Source organism: Moschus berezovskii, chromosome 4 (assembly GCF_049115385.1).
Source record: "Moschus berezovskii isolate FMDL1 chromosome 4, NW_MosBer_1.0, whole genome shotgun sequence".
Lineage (NCBI taxonomy): Eukaryota > Metazoa > Chordata > Mammalia > Artiodactyla > Moschidae > Moschus > Moschus berezovskii.
In genome coordinates, this window is record NC_142463.1 from 42,972,800 (window position 1) to 42,986,432 (window position 13,633).

The 13,633-nt window shown below is 37.2% G+C and overlaps 1 protein-coding gene across 6 annotated transcripts in view; it reads left to right on the forward strand.

Moving 5' to 3' along the window:
- SGIP1 (SH3GL interacting endocytic adaptor 1) overlaps positions 1-13,334 on the forward strand; it is a 232,138-nt gene extending 218,804 nt beyond the window's left edge. For 4 of the 6 annotated variants that reach the window (XM_088835365.1, XM_088835361.1, XM_088835363.1 and 1 more), the window contains 4 exons: positions 7,857-8,059; positions 9,241-9,305; positions 10,144-10,308; positions 11,323-13,334. In XM_088835365.1, the coding sequence (XP_088691491.1) occupies positions 7,857-8,059; positions 9,241-9,305; positions 10,144-10,308; positions 11,323-11,345 (456 nt within the window). In that variant the 3' untranslated portion in view covers positions 11,346-13,334. Of the gene's footprint in view, positions 1-7,856; positions 8,060-9,240; positions 9,306-10,143; positions 11,237-11,322 lie in introns of those variants that run through there. The other 2 variants (XM_055404071.2, XM_088835362.1) reach the window with 1 other exon arrangement.
- The last annotated feature ends 299 nt before the right edge of the window (positions 13,335-13,633 follow it).

Here is a 13,633-nt window from a genome sequence, read left to right on the forward strand (position 1 = left end):
CTCTATGACCCACCTCCCAGAGTAATGGAAATAAAAGCAAAAATAAACAAATGGGACCTAATTAAACTTAAAAGCTTTTGCACAATGAAGGAAACTATAAGCAAGGTAAAAAGACAGCCTTCAGAATTGGAGAAAATAATAGGAAATGAAGCAACTGACAAAGAATTAATCTCAAAAATATATAAGCAGTTCATGCAGCTCAATACCAGAAAAATAAATGACCCAATCAAAAAATGGGCCAAAGAACCAAGCAGACATTTCTCCAAAGAAGACATACAGATGGCTAACAAACACATGAAAAGATGCTCAACATCACTCATTATCAGAGAAATGCAAATCAAAACCACAATGAGGTACCATCTCATGCTGGTCAGAATGGCTGCTATCAAAAAGTCTACAAACAATAAATACTGGAGAGGGTGAGGAGAAAAGGGAATCTTTTTACACTATTGGTGGGAATGAAAATTAGCACAGCCACTATGGAGAACAGTGTGGAGATTCCTTAAAAAACTGGAAATAGAACTTCCATACAATCCAGCAATCCCACTGCTGGGCATACACACCGAGGAAACCAGAATTGAAGGAGACACGTGTACCCCAATGTTCATTGCAGCACTGTTTATAATAGCCAGGGCATGGAAGCAACCTAGATGTCCATCAGTAGATGAAGGGATAAGAAAGCTGTGGTACATATACACAGTGTAATATTACTCAGCTATTAAAAAGAACATATTTGAATCAGTTCTAATGAGGTGGATGAAACTGGAGCCTATTATACAGAATGAAGTAAGTCAGAAAGAAAAATACCAATACAGTATACTAATGCATATATATGGAATTTAGAAAGATGGTAGCAATGATCCTATATGGGAGACAGCAAAAGAGACACAGATATAAAGAAAACTTTTGGAGTCTGTGGGAGAAAGCCAGGGTGTGATGATTTGAGAGAATAGCATTAACACATGTATATTACCATATGTGAAATAGATCACCAGTCCAAGTTCGATGCATGAAACAGGACACTCAAACCCGGTGCACTGGGATGACCCTGAGGGATGGCGGCGGTGGGGGGGGGGGTGTTGAGAATGGGGGACAGTTGTACACCCATGGCTAATTCATGTCATGAAAAAGCACTACTATACTGTAAAGTAATTAGCCTCCAATTAAAATTGATTAATTAATTTTTAAAAAAGAAATAGTTTAAGGTTAAAAGAATATTTGGTAAAACACATTACAGGATATGAGAACTTTCTTTCTGTGTTTAGAATTGCCCTTTACCAAGATTATTACTGTTCTAATAATCCTGTTTCAAAACAGGATTCTACAGAGCCTGAGTATCCCACTTGATCTCCTAGGTTATTTTTTGAGCATTGCAATTTTTGTGATTAAATATGCTCAAATTATTTTGCTTAAGATGAGGAAACTAAATTATTACTTTTGAAAGTTGTACTTTTTAATAGAAATCAGTACATCTCAAACATGAGTGCACTTTAAAATCACCAGGGGAGTTATAAACAAATGCTGATTCTGAGCTGGTCTTAATTATAGATAGAGATATAGATATAGATAGATATCTGTATAAAAATCTATTTATAGATAAATAGAGATGGAGATAAGGAAGAAGAGAGAGTTAGAGATAGAGATAACAGGGACAGAGACATCTTCTGGGCCCTAACACTCTCAGAGATTTTTGACTAATTAGTTCAGGATGTGACCAGTTCAGTTCAGTCGCTCAGTCGTGTCCTACACTTTGTGACCCCATGAACCGCAGCACACCAGGCCTCCCTATCCATCACCAACTCCCGGAGTTTACTCAAACTCATGTGCATTGAGTCGGTGATACCATCCAACCATCTCATCCTCTGTCGTCCCCTTCTCCTCCTACCCTCAATCTTTCCCAGCATCATGATCTTTTCAAATGAGTCAGCTATTCGCATCGGGTGGCCAAAGTAGTGGAGTTTCAGCTTCAACATCAGTCCTTCCAATGAATACCCAGGACTGATCTCCTTTAGGATGGACTGGTTGGATCTCCTTGCAGTCCAAGTGACTCAAGAGTCTTCTCCAACACCAGTTCAAAAGCACCAATTCTTTGGCTCTCAGTTTTCTTTATAGTCCAACTCTCACATCCATACATGACTACTGGAGAAACCATAGCCTTGAATAGATGGACCTTTGTTGGCAAAATAACATCTCTCCTTTTTAATATACTGTCTAGGTTGGTCATAACTTTTCTTCCAAGGAGTAAGCGTCTTTTAATTTCATGGCTGCAATCACCATCTGCAGTGATTTTGGAGCACCAAAATATAAAGTCAGCCACTGTTTCCCCATCTATTTGCCATGAAGTGATGGAACTGGATGCCATGATCTTAGGTTTCTGAATGGTGAGCTTTAAGCCAACCTTTTCACTCTCCTGTTTCACTTTCATCAAGAGGCTCTTCAGTTCTTTGCTTTTGGCCATAAGGGTGGTATCATCTGCGTATCTGAGGTTACACAGATATTTCTCCCGGCAATCTTGATTACAGCTTCCGCTTCCTCCAGACCAGCATTTCTCATGTACTCTGCATATAAGTTAAATAAGGAGGGTGACAATATACAGCCTTGACATAATCCTTTTCCTATTTGGAACCAGTCTGTTGTTCTATGTCCAGTTCTAACTGTTGCTTCCTGACCTGCATACAGGTTTCTCAAGAGGCAGGTCAGGTGGTCTGGTATGCCCATCTCTTTCAGAATTTTCCACAGTTTCTTGTGATCCACACAGTCAAAGGCTTTGGCATAGGCAATAAAGCAGAAATAGATGTTTCTCTGGAACTCTGTTCCTTTTCAGTGATCCAGCAGATGTTGGCAATTGGATCTTTGGTTCCTTTGCCTTCTCCAAAACCAGCTTGAACACCTGGTTCAAGTTAATGGTTCACGTATTGCTGAAGCCTGGCTTGGAGTATTTTGACCATTACTTGGCTAGTGTGTGAGATGAATGCAATTGTGCGGTAGTTTGAGCATTCTTTGGCATTGCCTTTCTTTGAGATTGGAATTAAAACTGACCTTTTTCAGTCCTGTGGCCACTGCTGAGTTTTCCAAATTTGCTGGCATATTGAGTGCAACACGTTCACAGCATCATCTTTCAGGATTTGAAATAGCTCAACTGGGATTACGTCACCTCCACTAGTTTTGTTCATGGTGATGCTTTCTAAGGCCCACTTGACTTCACATTCCAGGATGTCTCGCTCTAGGTGAGTGATCATACCACCGTGATTATTTGGGTCATGAAGATCTTTTTTGTACAGTTCTTCTGTGTACTTTTGCCACCTCTTCTTAATATCTTCTGCTTCTGTTAGGTCCCTACCATTTCTGTCCTTTATCGAGCCCATCTTTGCATGAAATATTCCCTTGGTATCTCTAATTTTCTTGAAGCGATCTCTAGTCTTCCCCATTCTATTGTTTTCCTCTATTTCTTTGCATTGATCACTGAGGAAAGCTTTCTTATCTCTCCTTGCTATTCTTTGAAACTCTGCATTCAAATGGGTATATCTTTCCTTTTCTCCTCCTTTTCTTTTTGCTTCTCTTCTTTACACACTATTTGTAAGGCCTCCACAGACAGCCAATTTGCTTTTCTGCATTTCTTTTTTTTGGGGATGGTCTTGATCTCTGTCTCCTGTACAATGTCATGAACCTCCATCCATAGTTCATCAGGCACTCTGTCTATCAGATCTAGTCCATTAAATCTATTTCTTACTTCCAGTGTATAGTCATAAGGGATTTGATTTAGGTCATACCTGAATGATCTAGTGGTTTTCTCCACTTTCTTCAATTTCAGTCTGAATTTGGCAATAAGGAATTCATGATCTGAGCCACAGGCAGCTCCTGGTCTTGTTTATGCTGACTGTATAGAGCTTCTCCATCTTTGGCTACAAAGAATATAATAAGTCTGATTTCGGAGTTGACCATCTGGTGATGTCCATATGTAGAGTCTTCTCTTGTGTTGTTGGAAGAGGGTGTTTGCTATGACCAGTGCATTCTCTTGGGAAAACTCTATTAGCCTTTGCCCTGCTTCATTCCATGCTCCAAGGCCAAATTTGCCTGTTACTCCAGGTGTTTCTTGACTTCCTTTTTGCATTCCAGTCCCCTATAATGAAAAAAAAAACATCTTTTTTTGGTGTTAGGTCTAAAAGGTCTTGTAGGTCTTCATAGAACCGTTCAGCTTCAGCTTCTTCAGCATTACTGGTCAGTGCACAGACTTGGATTATGGTGATATTGCATGGTTTGCCTTGGAAACGAACAGAGATCATTCTGTTGTTTTTGAGATTGCATCCAAATACTGCATTTCGGACTCTTTTGTTGACTGTGATGGCTACTCCATTTCTTCTAAGGGATTCCTGCCCACAGTAGTAGATATGATGGTCATCTGAGTTAAATTCACCCATTCCAGTCCATTTTAGCTTGCTGATTCCTAGAATGTCGACATTCACTCTTGCCATCTCCTGTTTGACCACTTCCAATTTGCCTTGATTCATGGACCTAGCATTCCAGGTTCCTATGCAATATTGCTCTTTACAGCATCAGACCTCACTTCTATCACCAGTCACATCCACAAGTGGGAGTTGTTTTTGCTTTGGCTCCATCCCTTCATTCTTTCTGGAGTTATTTCTCCACTGATCTCCAGTAGCACATTGGGCACCTACCAACCCGGGAGTTCATCTTTCAGTGTCCTTTCTTTTTGCCTTTTCATACTGTTAATGGGGTTCTCAAGGCAAGAATACTGAAGTAGTTTGCCATTTCCTTCTCCAGTGGACCACATTCTGTCAGACCTCTCCACCATGACCTGTCTTGGGTGGCCCCGCACGGCATGGCTTAGTTTCATTAAGTTAGACAAGGATGTGACCAAGGTGTATATATTTTTTCAAGACTTCCAAGTGATTATAATGCATCCCATGGGCTGAAAATGCACCCCATGGGTTCACATGTTGTAAGGAAACCATTGAACATGAAGTTTCTGTGTGCTGGTACATTTCTCAAAAATACAAATGGATGTAACATTTTTCTAGTAAGAATAGTATCATCTAAGCTTTAAACATCATTACTACAAAGCCTAGAAGGTAGACAGAATTCACCTATTGCAATATGAACTTGATGTAAAGTATTAACATGTAGGCAGGAGACCGAATTCTGGAATTAAGTCAGCTTCCTTACTGTCCACTGACCTTGGACACTTAATCTCCCTGAGCCTCAGTTTCCTCATCTGCAAATAAGGATAAAAATTATTCTTACCTAGGTATTTTTTAAGCTGTGGAGAACTAACAGCCTACCATAGTTCAGAGTACTTTGTGAAATGTAAGTAGCCCTAAGTCTGCCATTTTGTTTTAAATGAGAAATCCCTTTTGTTGTGGCTTAGTTGTATTGTTGTTATTGTTTTTCAACAATGCAAGGGACTGGGTGGAAGTCATAATTAGCATTTTGTAGAATCACTCTCAAATCAAAGCAAGTTTACTTTCTGGCTACCAGTAGCACTCTTCCCAGTAACTGAGACAATCACATGTCCATAAAGCCCCTCATTGGGCAAAGGAACTATTATGAAGTTGAGAACACCTGCCGAGGACAAGAGTGTAGAAATGGCAGGGGAGAGCAAGTCTGCTCTGCTTTTGAGCTATCTTACTTAAATAACAGACTTCTAAATAAGATTTCATTTGCTGAGGACTGGGCTGATAAAAAATAAAGTGTAGAAACTTTATTATAAGGTTTATTATAGAGATTACTGTAAAGTTTTAAAACTTTTATTATAATGATCATCTAAGTAAAATTGTGTCATCAAAAGCCATGTCTTTCATTTTATAAAAGGATCTGTGTCTGGTTTTGTTTCCAAATCAACCATACCAGCTCTGTAAGTGCAGCCTGTCTTCAGGACCCTTCCCCATGGTGTCCATATGTACAGGCATTGCTAGGCCAAAAAAAAACTGTTTATAGTCTTCAAAATCAGCAGAACTCATACTCCATGAATAAAACTTCAAGAGCACAGACACCTCCCATGCAACCCCTGCGGTGCTCATACACTTGAAAAAAGTAGAAATAATAACCTTGCAAAATTTTCAGTGTGGAGCCAAGATTCAAGTTGGTATTATTGTTTTATAACTTTTTGGTGATTCTTCAAATCTAACTCTTCCTTAGTCAAATTCACAGTTGTTTCTAACTAGAATTGACAGTAGACCGTAGAATGCAGTACTGCCAGTTAGAAGACCTGGGTTTAAGTCCTTAAAATGGCAAATCCCAAAAGAGTAATCATAACTTGCTTTGTCTAACTCACTATTTGTGAAGAGCAAATATGATAAGAATATTAATAGGTTACATGTATTAAAATGTTAATTCCTTATTATATATTAAGCACTATACTGAGTGTTTCATATAAAACACCTTCTTCAATCATCCTAACATCTCTAGGTATAAGTATTATTCTCATTCCCAGGACTTCTCTAGTGGTCCAGTGATTAAGACTCCAGCCTTCCAGTGCAGGAAGCATGGGTCTGATCCCTGGTGAGGGTGGGTACTCAGGGGCTTCCCAGGTAGCACTAGTGGTGAAGAACCAGCCTGCCAATGCAGGAGACATAAGAGATGTGGGTTCAATCCCTGGGTTGTGAAGATCACCTGGAGGAGGGCAAGGCAACCCACTCCAGTATTCTTGCCTGGAGAATCCCATGGACAGAGGAGACTAGTGGGCTAGAGTCCATAGCGTTGCATACAGTCAGACACGACTGAAGCAACTTAACATACACACATGAGGATACTAAGATCCTATATACCATGGTGTGGCCAAAAATATTAAAAAGTAAATATTTTTTTAAACTATTGTCATTCTCATTTAGCAGATGAGGAAATAACAGAGGCACAGAGAGGTTTTTAATAACTGGTCCAAGGTCACTCAGCTTGGAAGTGACAAGCAGAACTCACACTGAAATATATCTGAAAAACCAAAAACACTAATTTGAGAAGATACATGCACCCCAGTGTTCATAGCAGCATTATCTACAATTTGCCAAGGTACAGAAGCAACCTGTTTCTATCAACAGATGAATGGATAAAGAAGATGTGGGATATATGTATGTCTATATGTATACAATAGAATACTATTCAGCCATAAAAAGAATGAAATTTCACTATTTACAGCAACATGGGTGGATTTGGAGGACATCATTCTAAGTGAAATAAGTCAGACAGAGAAGGACAAATACTGTATCACTTATATGTGGAATCTTAAAAATACAACCAACTAATGAATATAACAAAAAAAGAAGCAGACTCACAGATATAGAGAAAACGCCAGTGGTCACTAGTGGAAGGGCATTGGTAGGAGATTAAGAGGTACAAACTGTTAGGTATAAAATAAGGTACAAGGATATATTGTACAACATGGAGAATATAGCCAATACTTTATAGTAACTATAAATGGAGTATAACCTTTTAAAACTGTGAATCACTATGGAGTGCACCTGTAACTTATATAATATTGTACAGCAACTGCACTTCAACTTTAAAAAGAAAGCACTCACACCCAGGACTATCTGCCTTCTTGGCCTCAACTCCTAAGCATGGTGATACCATCTGCCTAACTGACATAAAATGAATTGTAAACTCTAAAGTGCTATGGAGATTTTAATAATTGATTTTATGTTTTTAATCTTTAACTGTTTACCTGAAGGATCCAAATCTCACTCAGCCATCATGGTGACATTTTTTAACTGACTGCTCATTTGTGAGCAGCACAAGGCTCTTTTGATATCTATGAATATTCCCATAAGGCATAATCATAGCTTCTGGTTTTGTTTCAAATTAATGGTCAAGCCTTAAATGTTCTCTTCTCTGTCTTTGGCAAGGTGTCGGCCCAGGGCATTCAGTCCACACCTTTGAACTTGGCAGTGAACTGGCGATGTGAACCAGCAAGTACCGACCTGCGCATAGATTATAAGTACAATACAGATGCAATGACAACAGCCGTGGCCCTCAACAACGTGCAGTTCTTGGTCCCCGTGGATGGAGGGGTAACCAAGCTCCAGGCGGTGCTCCCACCAGCAGTCTGGTAAGGAGCCACTAGCCCTCTTCCTCTTCACCAAAGGACTCCTTCTGAAAAAGGCTTAACAGGCATTTTAACATTTGTGTTTCCAATAGGAAGAGATCACAGTAGGCCTGGGTGTCAGGGTTCAGGGCAGAAAACAGAACTGCTGTAGCTATTTCAAGCAGAAAATGATTTAACACAGGGATTTCATTCATACACAAAAAGAAGAACAAGGTTTAGGCTAGATCTCCAAGAATATTTCCCAGAACACTGCAGAACTGACCCACCAGGGGAGTTGCTACCTCTGCTGCAACCAGGAAGGAGAGAGATTAGAAGGCTGTCAGTGGAGCCATTGAATTCGAGAATCCACCACCCTCATGAGAATCCACAGATAAGAAAGCTCCTACTGGCACTGCCTAAACTGCGTCTCAACAACTACAGAACCGAGACTGGACTGGAGCACGGTTGAAGAAGATTCCCCATATCATCTCAGGCTGCTGACTAGCAGAAAACAGCCCGAAAAGCATCAAGAAAATGGCCTCTGCCCCGCTTCTTTCCTCCAAATCTTAATTAGTGCATGTAATTGGTGGACCTTAGTCTGCATCTAGGACCCTAATTACAAGGGACTGAGTTTCATTTTGCAGTCTCTGTATTATTAAAAGGTACACTAGAGAAGTTATGGGAAGGGAAACGGAATAGACATCGAGTATCAATAATGGCTATAAATAGAGCCTATTCTCCTAAGGAAAAATATTACAGTGATTCCATATGATTGTTAGAAGCAAAAAGTAGAACATTAAAAAAAGAATATCAACCATGTAACAGCTTCAATTTAAATTACCTGAGTTAATTTATCAACTAACACTTCCCTTCTATTTTTTCAGTAGATGTGTTAAATTTTTTCAACTGCGCTGCCCTCTAAATGTTTATCTCTCTGACGGTGTTGTGACAGTAAAGGAAGAGAAAGCAGAGGATTTGTGGATGGATGGATGGATGGATGGACGGAAGGATGGATGGAAGGGTGGATAGCTGAAAGCAGGGAGAGGAAGAGGAGGGATGATGGATGGATGGACAGATAGATAATGCTTAAATTGTAGCTAAAATTTTTAAGATCATTTTTATCAATTAACACTTCGGAAAAATATGACATCCATTAAACAAAAACCCTTACATATGCAGATATCTTTTACTTATTTTATTTTTAGGAATGCTGACCAACAGAGAATATTGTGGAAGATTCCTGATATTTCTCAGAAGTCAGAAAATGGAGGTAATGCAATCACAGGCTTGTTTTATTTAATATAGAAAGCTGAAACAACTGTCAGATATTAAAAAACTATTAATCAAAATACCCTTAACACTAAAAGTAATCAAAGTATTTCAGTTAATTTTGTTATGTATTATTATTTTTACCAATAAGAGAAAATAGTTCTTCAATGAATCCTCTGTTACCTCTTTTCCACCAAACATCCCACATCAAACAGACCATACATGAAGCAGAGACCTTCTCATGGAACATGTTTTCATTCTGTATCAGATCTCACACTCTGATAGTTTAGATATTTTTCACTTTCCTTGGATATTCATCATAAGCTGGAAATACATTGCCTTCCAAGTATCATGCTTCCAAATTTTGAAGTACCATTTGGCTGAATTACATTTTTATTGGTGTATTAAAAAAGTCATGAATAAATATTTCATGATAAATATTATTCATCACTGTTTTGTCCCTGAAATATACATTGAAACTCCAATACTTTGGCCACCTCATGCGACGAGTTGACTCACTGGAAAAGACTCTGATGCTGGGAGGGATTGGGGGCGGGAGGAGAAGGGGACGACAGAGAATGAGATGGCTGGATGGCATCACCGGCTCGATGGACATGAGTTTGAGTGAACTCCGGGAGTTGGTGTTGGACAGGGAGACCTGGCGTGCTGTGATTCATGGGGTCGCAAAGAGTCGGACACGACTGAGCGACTGAACTGAACTGATGTTCTAGGAAGATTGATTTTGTACTTTAACCTTGAAAACAATTTCCGAAATTATATCCAGAATGTTGTGTTGACTGTTATCTTTTAAACTGTTATCAATAATACTCTTTTTGTAGGGGTAGGTTCTTTATTGGCAAGATTTCAGTTATCTGAAGGCCCAAGCAAACCTTCCCCATTGGTTGTGCAGTTTACAAGTGAAGGAAGCACTCTTTCTGGCTGTGACATTGAACTTGTTGGAGCAGGGTACAGATTTTCACTCATCAAGAAAAGGTTTGCTGCAGGTAAGTGTGTATCTTGTGTGCTCATTTGCAAACAACAATATTGCCTTAGCTATTCTTCCTTAAGAAGGAATATGTTATAATTTTCTGATCATCTACCTCCTCTTCTTCTCCACTCCCAACCTCCATTTCCCATTGCAATCAGAGAGCAAACCAATTGTTGAATGAAGTAAAAATAGGACAATAAACTGGGGAAATCAGAAATTAGGACGGCCCTGCCTACTTATCATGACTGTGTCTAGTTCTTACCTGGGACTGACCTGTCATTCCCATTATATATGTGTGTACACTGAGGTTAATGCTATAAATTCTACTTTGTTATATTGACAAACAAGATAAATGCCATTTTGTTACACTGACAAGCAAGATAAATGCTCTTTTGTCTCTTACCTGAAAATGTTTTTTCAGCAGCAGATCTTCATAGATTTTAGACTCAGGCTTAGCTGAGATCTAAGAGTATCCATCTTTCATTTTAATAACAGCTTAAAAAAAGTCTAGGCCAAAGATCAGAACCAGTTACTTTAAGCTGAAATGTGGTCGTGAGACCCCTTTGGGGACACACGTTAGAGTTTATTGGTAGGGATTCCCCAATATTAAGGTGATTTTTTTTGTCAAGGATTTGCTGGGATACATCCAGGTTTTTATGGTTTCAGTATTGATATAGTTATTAATTAGCCCCCTTTCACTCTCAAAAATGGCCCACATTGAAAAGTAATTATATGATTACTCCTACTATAAGAAGTTGGATTCTCACATCCAGGAACAAATCTTCCAATCTATTCTGGGCAAAACCCAAACCTCTGCAAATTGTTCTTATATGGAAATGTGAAAAGGCAACACACTGGTCTAGAAAACTGAAAACTTTAAACACTTAATGTGTTTTATGTTAGTATTGTACCCCTTGAGTATGTAATATTTAATTTCTAGAAGTTAGCAGGAAGAATAAAATGTTACCCACTTAATAACCACATTATGGAACTAGCAGATAACCTGTTGATATGTTGTTTTATTTTGCAGGAAAATACTTGGCAGATAACTAATAAAATCTTATGCAAGGATTTGGAGATTCATATAATGGAGAACTGTTGTGTGAGAAACAGGTTTTAATTTTGGTTTGATGAAAACAAACCAAAAATCTGCACTTGGGATATATCTGCTGGAAATGTCAATGACTTTCAGCAATGATTTCCCTCACACAATACCATGATGACCAGTCCTACAGTATTTACTTCTAGGTGTAATATTGTTAATGGTTTTAAAATGTAATTATTGTATTTGTAAATTGTACTCATTCCAGTAAGGCGGTTAGATACTTGAGTTTTAGCATTTTACCATTCCTGAAATGGATGTAATTTAAACTGTGGTATGTAAATTTAATAGTAGTACTGTTGAATGGCACAATGCTTACAGAGGTAGATTGCATTTTGTCGATATATAAAATTTAAATATAATATTGTTAGCTGTCATAAAGGGGGTGCCACACACAAAGAAAATTAAGAAGAAGCAGAAAAAAAAACGTCTTTTTCTTCAGTCCTTAGTATGTTTTACTCTAGTGCTAAATAAAAATTCTATCTTCAATTGTTTAGTGGATTAAAGTCAGAAACTATTTCAGAAAAAAAAAAAATTCTAAAGTTACAGCATATTCAAAGAAAAGCATTAATTGCCACTTTTTAAAAAGCTTTTTTTTCAAACTGCAAATTTCATAAAAATGCAAACTGTGTAAACAGGACCTCTTATTTTTATAACTTGTATAAAAAGGGAAAGCAATTCATATTTAAAGTTTAAGTATATGAGATTATAAACAAGAGTAAAGAAGATGAAATCTTAACTACTCCCCTCCCTTCCACAGATTAGCAGATATGGGGACTATTGAATAATCAGACTAAAACCAAAATTGTAGTTTTAAAATTTCAAGAATTTCCATGGTTGAACTGGTTAACAACTTTTGCACAATATCTCTAGACAGAGACCCTCCCATCCTAGCATGGAGAATTGTACTAAGCATCTTCCTCATTACCCACAGGAATCAAAACATTGACTCTAAGAAACCCAGAAAAAAAGATTTCAGTCCCCTATTGAAATCCAGAAGTAGAATTTTAATCATCATTTATATCATATGGGAAGGAAAAAATAAGCTTTATAAATGAAATTCTAACCACATTATTGTGCAATAAATTTCCTTTTGGATGAGATTCATTATATGTAACTATAAATCTTTGCTGTTCTTAGGGAACCAAAAAGAGAGTTATCAAAAATGTATGTTATGATTTCATTGTTGCAAGGTATAATAAAAACTGTAATTATTCAGTCTGGCCTCAATATGGGAATTCAGGATGGAGAAGTTCTTCTTCAGGAGTCCCAGCTGTAAAACCTTCCTCCATTACAATCTGAAAACATGAAGTCACAGAACCTATTTTAAACATAAACTCATTCCTGTTCTAGGTTATACTATTAAATAACTATAATTACTAAGTTGTTAAATTTATTATTAATTGCTAAATTTTATTTACATCATTCATATTTGACAAAGAACTTTAGCCCCTTAAAATTTTAGAATCAAATTAAATTTTGTAAGCTTACTTTTAAAATGAAATTATGACTAGTAATTGTTTATAGTGAAATTTTTTTAATTAATATTTGTACTCCTCAATCAGTGTTTGCTACCAAGAGACTGTTCAGAATGATCTGTTTTACCTAAGAAGAATTCTTGCTGTGCAAATTCTCAATTGGCTCCCCAAGCAGTCTGACGTTGAAGTTTTTTTAAAAAGTAACTAATATAGTCACTTTAAAGATATTCAATTTTATTTTGAAATAAAAATAGAAAATGAAAACTTTTAAATCCCATAAAACATGGGGAAATTTCAAACACTGGAACCAATGGAGAGTAAGTAGCAGAAAATTGAGAATTATCCAGCATATGAATATAAAAATGTGTTTTTAAGATATTAATCCATGAGAAACATATTAAATATTAACACAAAGCATATTAAAAATATGTAAATATTATTGGTTCTCATGTCTTGCTCATTATATTTTATTTTATACCATTCTAGAGGGAATTAGTAATTAAACACAAGGTTTTCCTTTTCATAGAATACTTTTGTTTATATTTTAAAATGTAATTTAAAACAGATTACATTAATCTCTAACATTATTCAAATGTCTCTAGGTACCAAATTTGAAACTATGAAGATATCCTATGATTCCATAATTGGTCTTTATTAAAAAAAAAAAGTCAATGATTTCAAAATTATTAATTAATTTTGAAATACTATTATTATTATTATTATTGAATAACAAGAACCTCAGTAGAGAATATATCCCTTCT